The sequence below is a fragment of the Ornithorhynchus anatinus genome, chromosome 5 (genome assembly GCF_004115215.2).
Source record: "Ornithorhynchus anatinus isolate Pmale09 chromosome 5, mOrnAna1.pri.v4, whole genome shotgun sequence".
NCBI lineage: Eukaryota > Metazoa > Chordata > Mammalia > Monotremata > Ornithorhynchidae > Ornithorhynchus > Ornithorhynchus anatinus.
In genome coordinates, this window is record NC_041732.1 from 57216991 (window position 1) to 57237173 (window position 20183).

The 20183-nt window shown below is 48.6% G+C and overlaps 1 protein-coding gene across 4 annotated transcripts in view; it reads right to left on the reverse strand.

Moving 5' to 3' along the window:
• Positions 1-8492: 8492 nt before the first annotated feature.
• The window catches only part of GNB1 (G protein subunit beta 1), a 98936-nt gene continuing 87245 nt past the window's right edge, over positions 8493-20183 (reverse strand). For all 4 annotated transcript variants that reach the window (XM_029065382.2, XM_029065379.2, XM_029065381.2 and 1 more), the window contains 5 exons: positions 18254-18320; positions 15011-15212; positions 13227-13443; positions 10776-10891; positions 8493-10422 (listed from right to left, as the gene is read on the reverse strand). In XM_029065382.2, coding sequence (XP_028921215.1) covers positions 10785-10891; positions 13227-13443; positions 15011-15212; positions 18254-18320 — 593 coding nt within the window. In that variant the 3' untranslated portion in view covers positions 8493-10422; positions 10776-10784. The remainder of the gene's footprint in view (positions 10423-10775; positions 10892-13226; positions 13444-15010; positions 15213-18253; positions 18321-20183) is intronic.

The following is a 20183-nucleotide window of genomic DNA, read 5'->3' on the forward strand; positions in this document are numbered from 1 at the left end:
CTACCCCAGTGCTTAGAACAGTGCTTGGCACATAGTAAGCGCTTAATTAATACCTTGATTATTATTTTGGGCTTCTGACCCTCTCCTCTTGAGGTCTTCCTGCTTCTAGGGGGCAAAGGGAAGAGGGAGAGGGAGGGCAGCTCCTAGCGAGGCAACAGTGCTAGTGGGTTCTCATCCCAATTCTGTCCCTTGACTTCTCTAGGACTTTGGGTAAATCACTTAACTCCTCTGGCCTCAGTTTCCTCATCTGCAAAATGGAAATAAATTACCAGTTCCCCTTTCCTCTTTGACTGCGAACTCCATGTGGTATAGGGACTATGTCTGATAAAATTGTCTTTGATCTGCCCCAGGGCTTAGCATAGTGCTCTGCATACAGTAAGCACTTAAGTATCCAGGCTACACCCATCCACCTGGGGAGAGATTTGTTTCCAGGTCCAAATCGGAGAACATCTCCAGCAGCACGTGAAGCAGTATGGGGTAGTGGATACAGCATGAGCCTGGGAGTCAGAAGGACTCCACCACTTGTCTGCTGTGTGACCTTGGGTAAGTCACTTCACTCTCTGTGCCTCAGTTCCCTCATCTGCAAAGTGTGGATTGAGACTGAGTCCTACATGGGTCAGGTACTGTGTCCAACCCAATTTGCTCGTATCCACCCTAGTGCTTAGTACAGTGCCTGGCACCTAGTAAGCACTTAACAAATACCACAATTACTGTTATCTCCAGTCCCTCTGCCTCCTGGCTGGGTTTCTTTCCTCCCTCCCCCCAACCCCTGGGCTCCCTTAGCCTTTCCCCACCTCCTGACATCTTCCCATTACTCGGTTCTGGTCTCGAGCTGTTTTCCTGCCCCCTCTCCTCCTATTAGTAATAATAGTATGGTATTTGTTAAGTTCTTACTATGTGTCAGGCACTGTATTAAGCATAGCTCCCCCATTTGTCTGCGGAGTGATCTTGGGCCAGTTACTTAATTTCTCTGTGCCTCAATTACCTCCTCTGTAAAATAGGGATTGAGACTTATGAGCCATGTGGGACAGGGACTGTATCCAACTTGATTACCTTCTAATAATAATAATGGTATTTGTTAAGCGCTTACTATGTGCAAAGCACTAGGGGGATACAAGGTAATCAGATTGTCCCACATGGGGCTCACAGTCTTAATCCCCATTTTTCAGATGAGGGAACTGAGACCCAGAGAAGTGAAGTGACTTGCCCAAAGTCACCCAGCAGACAAGCGGCAGAGCCGGGATTAGACCCCATGACCTCTGACTCCCAAGCCCGGGCTCTTTCCACCGAGCCACGCTGCTTCTCTCTATTCCAGCACTCAAAACGGTGCTGGGCACATAGCGCTTAACAAATACCATTATTCTCAAGATTATTCCGAGCACATCGGGTTAGACCCAGCCTCTGTCGCACGTGGGGCTCACAGTCTCCATCCCCGTTTTACAGATGAGGTAACGGAGGCCCAGAGAAGTGAAGCGACTTGCCCAAGGACACACAGCGGACAAGTGGCGGAGTGGAGATCGCAATGCAGGACCTTGTGACGTCCAGGCCCCAGCTCCATCCAGTAGGCCACACTGCTTCTTCACATGACTCCGTCCTTGTCCCGCCACCCAGGCCCCAGGCCCCAGAGGCCGTCCAGCCAAGGTTGGACTCTGCTGGAGGAGCTTGATGGAGGTTGAGGGGAAGAGCAGGGATGGCGTCCAGTCCACTGCTGCCCTCTAGTGTCCACTCGGGGGCCCATCTCCATCGGCAGAGGGTGCATGTGGAGGGGACAGCAGAGGGGAGGGGACAGGAGAGGAGAAGGGAGAGGGAGAAGGAGAGGGAGAGGCAGGGAGGGTCAGCTGCAGAGCGGTCACGACAGAGCCAGCAACTGGCCCGGAACGGTGGACGAGTCACCCAATCCTAAGAACGTCGGCCCGGGTCCCCTTGGTCAGCCTGGGGTCCGTTTTTGCTTTCTTTTTGGCACTTGTTAAGCCCTTACTATGTGCATTGTTCAAAGCGCTGGGTAAATACAGGGTAATCAGGTTGTCCCACGTGAGGCTCACAGTCTTAATCCCCATTTTCCAGATGAGGTAACTGAGGCAGACAGAAGTGAAGTGACTTGCCCACAGTCACACAGTTGACAAGTGGCAGAGCCGGCATTTGAACCCATGACCTCTGACTCCCAAGCCTGTGCTCTTTCCACTGAGACACGCTGCTTCACGCTGCGTCCGGCCCGAGGCCTACCCAGCCCAGGACTCCGGCCACTGACCGGAGCTCCAGGAGGAGCTTTGTGTTGGTTGCCCTTCTGTCTACCCACTCGGGGTTGGAGAGGGACCATCTAATCAATCGATGCTATTTATTTCTGCGTACAGAGCATTCATTCATTCAATCGCATTTACTGAGCGCTTACTATGTGCAGAGTACTGTACTAAGCGCTTGAAATAGACAATTCGGCAACAGATAGCGACAATCCCTGCCCAACAAGGGGCTCAGTCTGGACGGCCCAAAGGTGTACTAAGCACTCGGTGGAGTTCAACACAAGATTGGATATGATCACTGCCTCCAGGGAGCTTATAGTTTAGAAGGTAGAGACAGACCTTAAAATGACCAACTCGGTTGTACTCACCCACACTTAGCACAGTACTGTGTATTGTTTTCACACAGTAATTAAAATGAATTACAATTAGGGGAAATGGCAGGATATAAGGATATGTACATAAATGCTGTGGGGGTTGGGAGTAGGGTGAATATCAAAGCACAGGACTCACAAAGTCTGAGGGAGTACAGGTATTGAATCCCCATTTTACAGATGAGGGAACTGAGGCACAGAGAAGTTGAGTGACTTGCCCAAGATCACACAGCAAGCACATGGTGGAGGCCGGGTTACAAGCCACGTCCTTTGACTCTCACGCCCATGCTCTTTCCACTGGGCCATACTGCTCCTTATTGAACACCGATGATGGGCAGAATGCCAGACAGCACAAGGACAGAGCACTCTACTGGGTGCCTGTTTATTATTAAGTGCCGTTGTTTCCGATTCACAGCGACTCTATAGAAGAGCGCTTTGCACATAGTAAGCGTTTAACAAATATTATTATTATTATATATTTTCTCCAGAACGTCCCATCTTCTGCCATAATCTGTAACCTTGCTACCAGTTCTTGTTATCGTTATTACGATTTCTATCCATCTAGCTGCTGGTCTGCCTCTTCCAAGTTTTCCCTGGACTTTTCGTAGCATCTTCTCCAGCGATTAGTCCTCCTAATGATGTGTCCAAAATATGCTAATCTAAGTCATTTGGACTTCCAAACACCTCTTTGGCATAATTTGTTCCAAAACCCCTATGTTTGTTTTTCGGGCAATCCTACTGTTTTTCATCAAGTGCCATAGAGTCGTTTCCAGTTCAGAACGACTCTACGGATATATTTTCTCCAGAACGTCGTCTTCTTCCATAAACTGTAACCTAACAGTTCTTCCGTTCTCGTTGTTGTGGTCTTTATCCGGTCTGTCTCTTCCAAGTTTTCTCTGGACTTTTCCTAGCATTAATGTGCCTCCTCCAGAGAATTAGTCCTTCTGATTATGTGTCCAAAATATGCTAATCTAAAACGAGTCGTTTGGCCTTCCAAAGCCCACTTTGGCTCAATTTGCTCCAAAATCCATTTGTTTTTCAGGCAGTCCAACACCACATTTCAAAAGAATCGATGCTCTTTATGTTGTCTATCCTGTTCTATCTTGTCCTACTGTTTACAGAGTGCTATTCTGGGCATCTACTGTGGGCAGGGTGATCTGGTCGGAGTGTGGTACTGGCCTATTCACAACCTCTTTCATTGGCTCTTCCTTTGGGGCGGCGGTCTCTCAATGTTCTGCTCTGGGTCTTCTCACTTTACGCTTCTCTGTGCCAACAGTTTAGGCTACCACTCCGGTGGAGGTGACGCACCTTGCTGGTCTTGACCTCTCACCTCCTCTGCAATCTCATATTTCCTCCTGCCTCTAGGATATCCCTACCTGGATGTCTCAAAGCCATTTTCTGTCATGCTTACACCCTTGGGTGCTTTTCACAGACAATGGCCTCTTCCAATGCAGCAGGGAACATGCCTATTATATTATTGTGTTGCACTCTCCCAAGGACTGAGTACAGTGCTCCGCACCCAGTAAGCACTGAATAAACAGGGTCAATCGATTAACAAGGGTATATATACCACAGACAGTCGGAACAAGGAGGAAAACATATAGCCGGTTAGAAAAGCAGGAAAAAAATGAGTAAGTGGGAGAAACAAACCAGCCTACAAATAAGGGGCCGATGGGAAGACACAAACAGGGAGGTCAAGAGTAATCCGGAAAAGCCTCTTGGGGGTGGAGGAATTTACAAGTCTCCAAAACAACACGGGGGACTTCGGAGACCGAAAATGACCTCTCCCATCCGGGGCCAAAGAGCATCCTCTAGACCCTTAGTACAGTGCTCTGCACACAGTAAGCGCTTAATATATACAACTGAATGAACGGTAAATTCTTTGTGGGCAGGGATCATGTCTACCAACTCCGTTGTGTTGTACTCACCCACACACTTAGCACAGTACTGTGTACTGTTTGCACACAGCAAGCACTCACTAAACACCCTTGATCGATTGGTTGAAGGAACCTCTGGAACTAAGTTGTGGGGACCCAGGCACGTACTAAACTGTCAGGTGGCAGGGCTTGGCCTGGGAATGCTAGGTCCAGAGACAAACTGCAACTTGACACCCCTTGGTGGATTGGGCACTAAGTCTGAAAAGAAAACGAAGTGTCTTTTCTCCAGGCCCCTTTGAAATAAAAATAATAATATTAATAGTATTTGTTAAGGGCCTGCTATGTGCCAGTAATAGAATCCGAGAGTAAATTTAGTTATGTAGAGTGGGCAGGTGGATATTTTTTGGCGATAGCATGCTTAGTCTAAAGCATTTGATGTTAGTTCAGCCACATTACGTAGTAGTAGCAATTGCATACATATATAGTCTAATAATATACATTATTGTGTACACACACACACACACACACACACAATCTGGCACACCAGAAGGCTGATGTTGTGCTCTCTTACATCCAGAGTTAAGGATCAGAAAGTCCCCAGGAGTCCCCTTTGTCCCGCTAGAAAAACAGGTGGGAGCTCTCGAGGTGGTGGAGGGGGCTTGGGGAGGGGGCAAGGGATCCAGTTATTTTGGTTTTTCTTCTCCAACAGAGCCTAATGTGCATGCATGCACATTCACGCACATGCAAACACACACACACACGTGCGTCCACCATTTTATTTTTTCTGGTGGGCTCTGGGTCAGCATAGGGTGCAGCAAGCCAAGTCCCTGCACTCTTTGGCCTTGTTTTCCGGGAAGCCGGGGGACCGGTCTTTCCTTGCTCAGGGGGCAACCAGTGGACCTTTTCCAATGGCCCTCCCCTTGTCCTCCCACCTCCTGGCATACGGTGGTCTGCACACAGTAATCGTTCAATCATTACAAGTGAATGAACTGAATGGATAGCTTGAGAGGATGCTGCATTTCTCATCAGAACCCCCAGGGTTTGAGAGCCCTGATTGTCCAAGGAGTTGGCCTCCCCAGTGGTCCCCGCTACAATGCTAGTGGATAGAGCCTGGGCCTAGGAGGCAGAGGATCTGGGTTCAAATCCCAGCTCCGCCACTCTTCTGTCGTGAAACCTCAGGCAAGTCATTTCGCTTCTCTATGCCTTTGTTTCCTCATCTGTAGAATGGGAATTAAGACTGTGAGCGCCAGGCAGGACAGAGACCGTGTCCAACCTGATAACCTTATATCTATCCCAGTGCTTAGAAGAGTGTTTGGTACATAATAAGCACTTATCAAGTACCATTTTAAAAAATTTAAAAAAAACCATCAAAAACAACCCCCACCCCCTCATCAGTGCAGTTGGATCAGAGTAAACCGCAAACCCAAGTGTTTCATAATGACGTCCTCAGCCCTCGACGTCAGTCCGAAAGCTGTCCACCCTCCCTGCTTTCAGTCCAAGGGCCCCGGGTCAAATTCCCACTGGCTTGGTACAGAATCAATACCTTTAACAGTAATCAGTGGTATTTACTGAGTGCTACTATGTGCAAAAGCACTATACTAAGCTCTTACATTACACCCAGTTCTCCCATAGCACGGGGACTGTGTTCAGGAAAGCTCATATCGGCGCACTTGCTCGTGCCCCACGTCACATCCATTTGGATGACCGTTTCTTTCAACAGTGTAGTGTGTGCTCTATCCGAACACATAAATGCTGCCAATGGGACATTCTTTAATTCTGTCATCAGCCTGGCCAGAGGGCAGGACTGGGAGAGTCAGCTCCACCACTTGCTATGTGACCTTGGGCAAGTCACTTCACTTCTCTGTGACTCAGTTTCCCCATCTGGAAAATGGGGATAAAATCCCCTCAGACCACGAGTACCCAGTGGGACAGGGGCCGTGTCCAATCCGATTGAACTGCATCTTCCCCAGGGCCGAGCACAGGGTTTGGCACATAGGAAGTGGGCGAGGCACCAGGGGCTAGTGGATAGAGCACGGGCCTGGGAGTCGGAAGGTCATGGGTTCTAATCCCAGCTCTGGCACTTGTCTGCTGAGTGACCGTGGACAAGTCACTTCACTTCTCTGGGCCTCGGTTCCCTCATCTGTAAAATAGGGATTAAGACTGTGAGCCCCAGGTGGAACAGGGACTGTGTCCAACCCAAATATCTTGTATCTACCCCAGCGCTTAGAACAGTGCCTGGCAGACAGTGCTTAACAAATACCATTATTATTATGTGTTTTAACACAACCACAGTTACTATTAGTTTGCGCAGAGCCAAAACCTGTGTGGTGGCAGATCCGAGCATACCTGCTTTTGAAAGCGAAGAGTTCTCACCTGACAATCTCCGGGCATGGCGTGATCTTCTCTTCGGTGGCTGGTTACCCTCAGCTTCGCCACCCAACCCCAACCCCAGTGATTGACACTGATTGTTCTAAAACTTCCCAAGAGGGAGGGGGTGTGTGTGAGGTGACACATTTTAGGAGCGAGATTAGGAATGTTGGGGGCGGGAAGGGGAGCACCACTGGCTTCTCTCTGCCAATCACTCCCCCGCACCGTGAGCGGGAAGACCACCCTTTCCTCCTACTTTCTCCCATCCGCCCTCCTCCCTTCCCTCCAAGCAGCTGGGGAACCGTCCATTGTTTGAGCAGCTGTGGCTGACGGGTCGGCACTCGGCTGCAGCCAACAGCTCGCCGTCGTGGGCCAGCCAAAGACAATACCTACAATCACAGCCCAACGGGCCACCCTCTGCAAAGAAGAGCAGTGGGAATGAAGCTTGTGTTTTGACTCTGTGCGGCAATATTTCCGATCCCATCTGCCATGCAAATCTCCCCTCAGACGCCCTGCATTTCAGGAGAATGCCCGCTGCTCCATACCCTTTGCTGGTATTTAGAGAATGAAAGGAGGGCCTAGCTAGCACAGAAGCCCATCAGGCTTCCCGGATGGGAATAGATTAGCCGTTTCCTCCTCGCCTGGCTCCCACACGGAGAGCATTCTTTATTTACAGATAAATAATTCAAGGACCCAGCATTTGAGCTAGAATGCCTTATCAACTTTCTTTTAGAAACCCTGCCCGCACCACTCACCCTGGATTCGCGGGCAGGTCCGTGGTGTGGACCCAAAGGCAATCCTGGGGGAAGTTAGAACCCGCCTCTCCTGTAGTAACAAGCGGCCACTATTTTTACTTTCTGCATTTTCTCATCAGCAGCCCTCGCAGCAGATGCTTCTGTTTGCTCACAAGCCCCAGCTCCTCTGAATTCAGAGTGAAACCGGCAGAAGCTGGCCGTCTGGGAAAGGGGAAATGTTTAAGCGAAACCCCTCCTCGCACATCTGGGGGTGGGGACTGTGGGGAAAGAAGAAGAGGCGGAAACTAGAGAAAGGGGAAGCTGCAGTTTAGAGAACCCGAAAGAGCTTCTCCCGCTGCCCTGTTCTCGGCTCGGTCTGAGGCCGGAACGGAGGACTGCGGAGAGGAGGCAGCAGGGGAGGAGGATGACAGTGAGGAGGAGTGACTGTAAGCCGGACTCATAATGGGCAGGGAATTGTACTCTCCCAAGCGCTTAGTACAGCGGTCTGTACATGCAGTAAGCGCTCACTAAATGCGAATGATTGATTAGGAAGACTGCTCAGCTCGGGGCCTCGTTAGCCCCACTAATGGGGTGGTGGGGAACCCCAGCAAACGGCACCTCATCGCCTGGTGCCTCCACCCTAGGCCATACACCAGAGGCAATCCCACAACCTGCTCTCTTTCGCGAAGGTGGGAAAGCGTGCCGTGTCTTTCTGTCTCACCGGCCTTCCCCCGCCGGGGCCCAGGCTTCGGAGGGCTGAACGAGGGGCCCGGGAGAGCCGGCGGGAGGATGGCGGGGAAGAGAGTTGGGGGCCTTTCGGGACAAGGTTTGAGAATGGGCGGGTCCGGGAGGGAGGGGGCCCCGGAGCACAGCCGCGGTCTCCCGAGGAACCAGCCGCACTCAGGCTCATGTCAAACTGCTTTATTACATCTTAAATAACAGTACATTTTAATATAGTATCTATCTTGCATCCAGCTTCCTTGAAGTACACTGACTTTAAAATTAAATACAAAAGGTGAAAAGGGATGCAGGGAGCTCTACAGAGTTATTTCATGGAAAGAGAAAGGGGGGAAGGGGAGGTTCTTTTTTTTTTCTTTTTTTCCTGCCAAGTCCAGGCCTAACGCACAATTACAGCACATTTTTTGTACAGTGTTGCAGAAAAAACAGAATGGAGAGAAGCCACTACTGCTCTGGAGGAGGAGAAGGACGAGAAGAAGGAGGAGGTGCAGGAGGAGGGAGGAGGGTTGTGGAGGAGGAGGGAGGAGGAGGAGGGGTATTTCTGGACCCAGGGAGAAGGTGGAAGAGAACGGGCAGAACATTCCGCTGTCCAAACGCTGTTGCTCACCATTTTATTGGCAGAGAGAGCCAGGAAAGCCTGCTCATTACAAAAAGGCTCTCATAGTTCTGCAAGAGAAACTGGCAGCCAACAGCTAGTTTATCAAGGAGGGTGGTCTGGATTGCCGTCCCCCTCCCCACTGTTGGCCTCCCAGATGATCTTCTACAATGACCGTTTGAACAGGCCGTTTCGTTTTCAAAAAGAAAATTAAAAAAGAGAGGGACTTATCACGCTACTCCAACACGTGCATAGCTCCTTATTGAAATTCTTCATGTATTTATGCACAGAGTAGCAACAATAAGTGATTACAGCGGCAATGGTTACAATTTTAAACAGGTTATTTCTTAACAGAAGAAAAAAAACATCTAAGGACTTAGTCCTGTGTGCACTTTTTAGCATTTCTACAGCATGCGATTCTAAGAGTTAAACCCACCTGATATGGCAAACAATCAAAAAAATTTTTTGTTTGTTTTAACTTAGAAAGTTCAAGATCATTATTTTCAAAACATTGATTTGTACATCATTTCATACACAAATAATTGACTGAATATCCAAGCACAGGGCAGGCATCTCTCTCGAAAACAGAGGTTCCTGATAGTTGGGGGTATTGGGTAGTGTTTGCATTTATAAACTGCCCTCCAACTGCACAAAGAAACCCAGAGTAGATAAAAACTGAATCGGTGGGGGAGAGGACGGAAGGAGAGGGGGAAGAGGTGGGGGGAGGGGAAGATTGATTTGAATTAGCTACTCACAAAAAGGTGAAGGGGTTCTTTAGACAAGCATTCAATACCATTAACAGCATGTGCTTGGTTACCTCACTTAACATTATTCTCTATATGCCATGTTCTTGTGCAACAATTATCTGTGACACTAGACAAAAAATAATAAAAAAATCAGGGACTAAATTTACATCATTAACAATCCCAGGGAGGCTGGGTTGGACTCTCTGTTCTGTTTAATTTCTAAGCTTGAAGAAATGCATTTAAAAAAGGAGATACGCATGTTTTTAAGACCCTGCTACAGACACGATTTTAAAATCGGAAACCGTCGTGAGAAAAACCAAAGTCTGCCACTTATTTTGACCTTGACGGAATGGGATCCCCGGCCTAAAATCGAGATAAAACTACAGTGAACATTCGCTGCATGTGTTTCACAATTACACTCCAAGTTTGCTTTCTGGTTAACATTTTAAACAACATTATTTCCTTTGAGAGTTCTCTCAAGATCAAAAAAAGGAAAAAAAAACCCAAACCAAAAACAATGGTCCCAGAAGGAATGCACAATTTGATTTCTGTTTACAACTACGGAGATTCTCCTTCTAAAGGTAATTGTGCTCTTTGTTTCAGCAAGAGGCGAGGGGGAAGATGGTCTCGCCCCTTTGAAGTTGGGAGGGGGAAGTGGAGGGGTGTCCGCGTTAGTATGGTTGGATTGGATAGGCTATCATTTTAAATCTTCCAAGGTTGGAATGGTCTTCCAGTCCCGGTGGGATCCATCTGCTATCTTAAACAAAGAGTTTGGAAAGTGTTAAAAACAGGAAAACCCACAATCAGGTTCCAGTTAACAATCTCACTGCAACGTGGAATGGGACAGTCTGCTGGGTGGCATGAACAGCATCTACACCTCTTTCTCTCTCAACATTTATAACCACTTAAACAGCCCGGCATCGCAGATTTTAAAATAAACGCAACAGAATAAGCTCACTAGAGTATGCACCCAAACGATCAGCTACTCATCAGAAACAAGCTAGAAATTGGAAGTCAGGATCCAGTCTGGCAGATGCAATGCAAGCTTGGAATGTTAGGGAGGACATGACAAGCCACGACTAGCCCAGGACGGTCACATTTGCCCAATACCTAGAAGCTTTAGTTCCAAATCTTCAGGAAGCTATCCCAGGATCCTGTCGCCACGGCCATGCCATCGTCAGTCACACCCAAGCAACTGACACGGTTGTCGTGCCCGGCGAGAACACCTGAGGAGCAAATGGACAGATACCCGAGTGAGCGGCCGCCCGCCACCCACCTCCAAGCGGGGTACAGATTCATATATGGGCGGGGGTCTGCTGGTCTCCCATACCAAGGTCTTCTGGGGGCGGAGAAGAGGAGAGGGAGCCCTGAGTAGGCAACCGTGAGAGGTCCATGCCCTCTTGGAGACTCAGTAGTTAAATCTGTGCCACCGGCAGTAACTCTGGGGCTTGAATGACGTTATCCCACTCCCTTGGGGTCCTCCTTCATTCACCCTCAACTTGAGAGCCTAAAATGGGTTTTTGGCTTCCCCTCTGCCATCACGGCCTCCCCGATCTTGGATCCCAGGCCTCCCCAGTCTTGGGGAGGGCAAGCAAGGGAGTCAGCCACTTCAGATAACAGGAGGGAATGGGCCAATCTAGTTCCCGGTGGGTTGGCAGAACTGGTCACCTTTATTTCAAAAGACTTAAGGGAAACCCCTGGAGGATCACAGAATGCTAAACCAAGACTTCAATTGGATCCAGGGAGGTTGAAGGATTCCCTCACTAATCTGTAGAGGCAGAACGCGTTAATTCAGAGTGCAGGAAAAGGGGTTTAAAATAATACTAGAGGAGGCCCATTCCTCAACTCTTATACCACTCATGGAAAAACACCCTCATTAACCAATCGAGGGAAAGCTTTGTTGGTGACAGGGAAGAGATTCCAAGATTGGAAACACTGGCCGAGGCAGCGTCGGCCTTACTGGTTTGGCACAATCCGGCACATCACACACGCCGCACCTCTTGACGAGCCGTGGCCACCTCTTATATCTGAGCAGTCTTTGCTTGGATCGAAAAGCAGTGAAATATTTAAAGAGTGTTCGGGGCTTGGCACAGGAATCCATTTGGAACATTAAGTTTTGAGATTAATCTTTCCTCTAAATCGCAGTTTAGCTCAAGTCAAAAAGGGGCCATTCATTCAAAGCTGCTGTACACAGTACGTCCCGGGCTAATGGATCGGAGAGTTGCTACTTCTCATCAATCCTGCTGCCACTCTAGGAAAGAAGCCTGAAATGGCTCCACTTTCGTGTACTACTGCAGAGGCACTGCGAACTACAGTACCGGCACACCAGAGACTTACGAGAGGTTGAGTGCATCTTGAAAATTTCGTCAGGCCGCAGGGACCCTGTGGACCCGGATGGAAGGGGAAATCTGGGAGCTGGGGGATGGCGGGGGAGCAAGAAGGAAACCAAGCTTAAGGCGTGGGGCTCTGGGGCTGCTTTTTCCCCAGAATCCAGTGAGTTAGTCCTGGGGAACCTGCGATGGCAACAGCAATGGGGGCAGACAGGTTCAGGTTCCCACCGCCATCGTCACCTGGTGCTTTGCAGATGGAAGAGGAACAGAGGCACTCCAACAGACAGAGTGACAATGAGACCAAGGCCAGAAAAGCACAGGGGCCTTGGAAACCCAAACAGGGTCCAGGACTCTCCCTTTCCAGGTTCACAGTCGGGGGGGGAAGTGGTCCTGGTGCAGAAAACTGGGTCCTTGAGCCCACGCACACTCCAGGAGAGAGAACTGCCCAACCCTCCACTGATTCCCATTCAGAGTGGTAACCGAGTAACCAGGCCCCGGCTATCTGCCTGTTTTCCAAAGACCATCAGACTGACGGACCGCTGCCTCCATTGTTGCCTTTCAGCTAACATCCTGCGAAAGCAAACTGCAGTTGATGTCTGAGGGTGGCAAAGAGAGATGACAGCATGCTTTTTATAATTTCTAGGGGAATTTAGTGTAAAAGGCTAGCTTTAAAAAAAAAAAATTAAAAACCTCTGGTTTCGACAAGTCAACTCAGTAACATTCTTTGCAGGCCTAATCTCTCGACGCCAGCTGTGATTATTTACGGAGCCAAAAAAAAGCTTCTGGAAGGCAAATCCAGGGTAAGGGTGACAATAAGCGAGGCGGATGGCGTTTTGTCCCTCGAAGTCCTACGTTATCAGATTGATCTTAGCTAGATTGATCTGAAAATCCATTAGTGAGGTTTAAGAACCTCCCCATCTGCTCTCCGTATTTACTTAACCAACTTTCAGGTGGGTAAATATGATCCCTGAAGCTTATGTGCATCGGGTCAGCTAGTCCAAGACAAGTACCCTCTAACAAGCCACCTGCCTGCTTTCGGTCCTCCGAAGGAACCCTTCCCCACTCTCGTCTCCGCCGTCTCCTGAGAGCTGTCTTGGGGGACAGGGTGGTGTGGACCCCCTCTGGGACAGGGAGGGTGGCACTGAGGTGGGAGGAGACTGTTCTGATGGACCAAAGGGGCAAGAATCGGGGGGGCCAGAACTGGTGTTCAAGCATTGGAGCTGCTGCTTACCTGCTCTATCAGCTTTGAGGGCGTCCCAGACATTGCAGTTGAAGTCATCGTATCCAGCGAGGAGGAGGCGCCCGCTCTTGGAGAACGATATAGAGGTGATGCCACAGATGATGTTATCGTGAGAGTAAACCATGAGCTCTTGATCGGCCCGGAGGTCAAAGAGCCTGCAAGTAGCATCATCTGAGCCTGTGGCAAAAGCATTGCCATTTGGAAAGAACTAGAAAGACAAAGGAACAGAACAGTCCATCAGCTTCACGGTGACAGTAGCAGAGTCTAGGGAGAAGTCGGAAGGCCAGAATAAGAGCTCGAGGGAGAAACTCGAGAATGCCCACAGCCTGGCTCTGCTGCGTAAGGATGGGTCGAATGGTGGGTAGCCCTGCAGGAAGCTGGGTACACTGGGGGTTGGAAGCTGCAAGGTGATCCAGTTCATCTGCTTGTTCAGTCACTCGATAATACAGTGCTTACTGGGGCAGAGCCTTATCCCGGTTGCTTGGGAGCCTTCGAAAAGAGGAAAATGCACAATGCTTCCCTAGTAGAGGGAAGTTAGGAAAGGCAAGATCTCTGTATTTTCTTCTTCCAGCCCTTCTTCCTTCATTCCTGACACAGCTCTCTGATTCAGTCCTACCTCTGCTCCCTCTTCTTCCCCCAAGTGGAAGCAGAAGAAAGGAGGAGGAGGAAGGGGAGGAGGAGGAAGGGGAGGAGGAGGGCGAGGAGGACAAGGAGGAGAAGGAGGGGGAGGAGGAGAAGACGGGGGAGAAGGAGGAAGAGGAGGAGGAGGAGGAGGATAATGAGGAGGGTAAGGAGGACAAGGAGGAAAGTGGTGGGGGGGGGGTGAGGGGGAGGAGAAGGGGGATGAGGAGGAAGAGACAAAAGGTTTCATAAAAAGCTCTGCACAGTGGCGCCCAGTACAGCGCTCTGAACACTCCCCGACTCCAGCACCACAGCTCACCTGGGAAGCATGTCACGGCTAAACAAAACATGTTCCTCATCAACCGTTCACAAATCCCCAAGTAGAGTCTGCTCTCATCCCCATGTACAGAACATCTCAGAAGCTAGGAGGATATGACCAGGAGCAAGTGCCCGGACTGAAAGCAGGTCAAGATGTGAACCCAGCTACCCAGGGAAGGCAGTACACAATTTCAACAGGCTGTTTCCCTTGGGTTACCTGGGACTCTCCCCTGAAACATTCAGCTCAGAATTAGAATTCAGATTGTGAATGCCCAGCAGGGCCACATTCAGACAGGTGCCAGGGGAGCTTGCTAGAAGAGGAGCTGTTGGTTTTTTTTCTGCCATTGCAGAATTGGGGAATTTAAGAATCTGCAGGAGGGCTCCCTGACACTCCTCCTCCCCCGCCCCTCCCCAATCCCGGTTAGAGCTCTGGAGGGAGAAACTGCAGGCAAACTTTCAAACTAAATTGCACCTTTACAAAGACTTCTCCAAAATTGCATGAGGATTGTCTGAAAAACAGAACCAGTAAAAAAGAAAGAGTGGAAATGAGAAGCAGTGGCCAACGCCCTGCATTTTAACTGCAGGTGAGGGAGTCAATATGATCTCTTTTTTTGGGCCTTGGTGCTAGCCCACCAACCTTTTCGCTTCAGAGATCAAAGGGTCTGCTATTGTGCAGGACTCACCACATGGAAAAAGAATGACTTGATCCAGGACCCACTTGTGGGCAGGAGGACATTCTCGGCAAGGACACCCCAAATTATCAGTACAAACAGGGCCCCGCTCCCACAGAGAACAGGAGCTCTGCTCCCCCCATATCCACAAGAGGCAATACGCACACAGATGGCGTTGATGTCCGACTCGTGACCGGTGAAAGTTTGCCGACACATTCCTTCTCGCACATCCCACAGTTTAGCAGAGGCATCACAGGCCCCGGAGACGAATAATCTGGTGTCAGGAGCCAGAGAAAGGCTCATGACGTCCCCAGTGTGTCCGGTGAAGGTAGTTGTCTGCTGGCCAGTTTCAATGTCCCACAGAGCACTTTAAAAAAAAAAAAAAAAAAAAGGACAGCAGGAACGGAGAGATGGTCAGATCGATCCACGCCCTCGAACCCAGCCTGGCACCGTACTACCGCCTCATGCCCAACTGCTCCACAGCTGAGTCCCCCTATCCCCCAAAACCTTGACTTCCACCAGTCACCACTCTGAGAGGAGAAAAAGGTGGATGAAAGCAACCAGAGCTGGAGATTGGTGGCTTCTAGACTGTAAGCTTGTTCCTGGCAGGGAATGTATCTGTTATATTGTACTCTCCCAAGCAGTTAGTACAGTGATATGCACTGAGTAAGTGCTCAATAAATATGATTGAATGACTGACACCCTGGGCACTCTTGGAGCTCTTTACTTCACCTGTCACAAGTGTTGGCCTGAACCAGGGATCGACAAAACCTTCCCCATTTCCTTGGGAAGCCATGAGAGCCAGACTGTTTTCAGCAAAGGCAGAGGTAGATAGGCATGTAAATTCATAGAAATCTTGGGCTTTGTCTGAAACAGCCATGATCAAAGCATGGGGCTTAAAACCCACATGAGACTCCAGACTCTTTCAGGTCTAATACGGTACAGGATGGAGGGAATTTGCCTGTTTATTGTTATATTAGTATAATGCTTAGCACACAGTCTTGTCTTGTCTTATGCTGTCAAGTCATCTCTGACCCATAACGACACCACGGACACATCTCTCCCAGAATGCCCTACCTCCATCTGCAATTGTTCTGGTAGGGGATCCATAGAATTTTCTTGGTAAAAATATGGAAATACAGTGAACTTGAAACTCTGCTTCGACTCTCTCCCATGCCACTGCTGCCCAGCACAGGTGAGTTCTGACTTGTGATTGAAGGAATGAATGTATGAAGGCATCCCCTCTCTGAGGTCTGACAAAGCTCAAGATGGGAGGAAAGAGGACTCACCAAGACACCTCTTTTCTGTGCTTTTTTTTGGCGGGGGGTGATAAGGGGTGGGTGGAGAATTGTTTAGAAACAGGAACAGCAAAAACTGAAATCAGTTAAATACAGGGCACCTTGGCCGAGGACTAAAATACTTCATTGTCACAATAAACGGTGTCAACTCAGAAAATGACATACCATATTCAGCGTCTTCTTATTTAAGGCTAATTTTGCTGAGAAAACAGACTTGTAGCCTCCAGGTTTAGAGGAATTCCAGGTCTTTCCAAAGGTCAATTAATCAATGGTATTTATTGGGCACTTACTATGTGCAGAGTATTATACTAAGTGCTTGGGAGAGTACAATATAACAGAATTAGCAGAAACGTTCCTCGCTCACAAGCAGCTCAGTTCCATTTGCATCCATCCTGCCAGTCCAAATCCAGTCCCGGCTTTGTTTCATGCAGAGCGATCCCTTTCCAAGAACACCCTGGGGGAACCAGGAGGGAGTTGCTAGCTGCTAGACATCAGGGTAGCCATTTGTAGAAAAGCACCTTAATAATGAAACATCTGAAAAGCAATTTTTCCTCAAGAGACAATTTCAATTATTAACCCCCTTTGCTTTAAATTCGTTTCACAACTAAGCCAACAGGGACTAGTCGTGCTGTGGAGTGGTAAGGAGAACTGTGCCTCCCCGCTTTGAATAGAGCCCCTTGCCCCTTCTGAAGAAATGACCATCCCCACCATACTTAACAAAATAAAAAAAAATTGCATTTCAACTCAGCTGGGGGGGTGTCATTTAGGAGACCCCCATTATCGCCTCAATCTTGTTCGGGTGCCCCAGAAGAGGAGGCACACAAAATACATACATTCTACTGCCAAATAATGAGAAGTAGCGTGGCCAAGTGGAAAGAGGATGGGCCCGAGAGTAAGAGGATCTGGGTTCTAAACCCGGCTCCGCTGCATGTCTGCTGAGTAACATTTAACTTTTCGGTACCTCAGTTACCTCATCTGTAAAATGGGGATTTAGACTGTGAGCTCCAAGTGGGACATGGACTGTGTTCAACCTGATTAGTCTGCTTCTCTCTATTCCAGCACTGCACTTAAATAATCAAGGTTTTTTTTGTGTGATATTTATCTGCTTCTATTCTAGCGCCTTGCCTAATTCCTTGAAACATAGGAAGCGCTTATTACCATTAAAAAAACTAAGTTTTATTACTGCTTGATGCAGCAGGTACTCCTCCTTAAAAAGGCTGAAAATTCTTTAAGTCAAGGACTTTTGGAGGTTTTTACCTTAAAACTTGGCTGACATTCAGCTTTTAATGGCCACCGGGTGGATATGGAAGTGATAAAGCTTGCTGAAGCAGCAGGCTCTCTATGGGGAACCCACCAGTCGCCCTGGGCTGTGGTCTCATTCTGGGTGTCTCATCCTAGCCCTCACTAACAGGACTCCACCACTAGGCCTGAGACAGACTGTAGTGGTGCAACCCTTACTCTCACTTAATGCAGATATTCCCTAGGGTTGGAAGTTATTTCTTGAGTTTAGTTGGTCCCTTCAGCCCTTGATTCCCCAGGTCTGGGTAAAGGCTCTAGAGGATACCGCTTAAAAAAAAAAAAAAAGTTTCCATCTGTCTATAAACAGGATGTGGTGCTTTTTTTTTTCTTCAAAAGAGCCATCAAACAAAACACATCAAGTAAAATCGATGATTTTAGGTGCCAAACGAACGTGCCACGTCGCTGTAGTTAAAATATCCTAAGCCTTAGTCCGCTGTTGGCAGGGATTAGATCTCAGGCTGCCAGCGGAAGCTACTTAATCATTTCCAGTTGAAGAATGCAGAGGAAAAGTCCCATCCACGCTGAGGTAGAGAACCTAAAAAGGATCTACTTGCGAGACAGTGTTCATTCTCATCCTTGTGGGGACTGAGCCTGTGCCTCTCATGCTCTGTTTGTGCTCTTCAAGCACCAAACTAACCCAGAGTGATGCAATCGAGCCCAATTAGCAAACCTGATTTCAGTGTGATAAAGCAGAACTTTCTTTTGCTTCATCGGGGAAGGGGGGGAAGGGTAGGAGAAAGACATAAAGAGCACAGCCACATCACCGACAGTGAAGGGAAACACGACCTAGCCCCTGGCTTTGGCTACTCACCAGGTGGTATCTCCAGAGCTGGTGACAATTTGATTGTCATCCAGGAAGCGGCAGCACGACAAGTAACCTGCAAGGAACAGACCACAGAAATTTAAGGCAATAGGGAGTCTCACTTGGCTCAACAAATTACTCATGAAGCACCCGCCCACCGGCAAGGAGTCCAGGCTCCAGAACCCACTGATACCCAAATAAGAGGTAAACACCCCTCTTCCTCACTTCCCCTCCCACTGCCCCCCACCAAGGTGCCTCTTATTAAAGGCCCCTTGCCAGTCTTCTGAGGCTTATGCTACAACCAGCCCTCTTTGTGGTCTGCCTCCACAGTATGGGAGACACAGCTACACCCAGAGCATACTCTAAGGGGCAGAAATTTGAAGCAGCAGTATTCAGGAGTCCAGACAGGCCCAGCTCGAACAGGGATGGAGAACGGGACTACTCACTGCAGTGAAAACCATGGAAGTGAAACATAAAATGAGGAGAGAGTATTGGGCACTTCCTATGCACCAAAACATAAAATACAAAAGGATGAACTAGAAGGAGACATCAATCAATTAATGGTATCTACTGAGTGCTTATTAGGTCACAAACACTGTTCTATGTGCTTGGGAGAAAACAATACAGTAGAGTGGATAAAGCACATACCCTGCCCACTAGGAGCTTACACAGTCCAAAGGGGGAGGAAGTAAAATAAAAAACAACAAATACACCTCATGTTCTTCATCCTATGGGGGAACAGCTCCCGCAGACCAGCAGATGTGAATGTACCTGACATCTCAAATCTGCAGATCTATGGATCGCCTTCATCATCAATAAGCATTTATTGGGCACCTACTATGTGCAGAGCACTGTATTAAATGCTTAGGAGAGGAGAAGATTAAGATGACACTATCTCTTCTCCTGGGAAGTTTATGGTTTAGCAGGGGAGACACATATACGTTTTAGATGAGGGAGTGTTACAGGGCCTGGGTAACTGAAGTCCTTAGGTGGCACAAAGGGGCTAAGTTGTGGCAGTTAGGACATGAGATAGGAGGACTATCGATTACTCAGGGAGAGCTTCCTGAAGATAGGATTTCAGATGGGCTTTGAGATAGGGAGAGCCACGGCCTGGCAGATGTGAAGGGCAGGAATTGGGGGGGGGGGGGGGCTCCAGGCTGGAGGTCACTGGAGAGATGAGAACGAGGCATGGAGAGCAGGTTGGAAATCGAAGAATGAAGTGTATACGCTGGGGTGTGGAAATGGGGAATTAATAAATAGGTGGGAGAGAGCTGATGAAGAATGCTTTAAATTCAATGGCCAGGAGTTTCTGGTAGATGGGGAGATAATAATAATAATAATAATGATGGCATTTGTTAAGCACTTATGTGCCAAGCTCTGTTCAAAGCACTGGGGGGGGATACAAGGTAATCAGGTCGTCCCACATGGGGCTCACAGTCTTAATCCCCATTTTCCAGATGAGGTAACTGAGGCACAGAAAAGTTAACTGACTTGCCCAAAGTTACACAGCTGACAAGTGGCGGAGCCGGAATCAGAACCCATGACTTTTGACTCCCAAGCCCATGCTCTTTCCATCGAGCCATGCTGCTTCTCATGAATAGGTAAATAATGGAAGTTTTTGAGGAATGAGACGTGCAGAATGACAATTAAAAAAAATTATCTGGGCAGCAGGAAATGTGTCTTGGGCTTCTGTTGTACTTTCCCAAGTGCTCGGTACACAGCAAGCGCTAGATATATACTATTGTTTACCACGTCCAGGCAGCAATAGCAAATATATGGGTTGTTCAGAGCGCAAGGAAGGGGCAGACTCTGGAAATGATGTGGAAGAACTGATAGAATCTGGTGACAGACTGGATGTAGGGGTTGAAAAAGAGAGGGGAGTCGAGGAAATTGCCCAGGTTGCAGGCTTGAGAGACGGGAGATTGGTGATGGTGGTAAC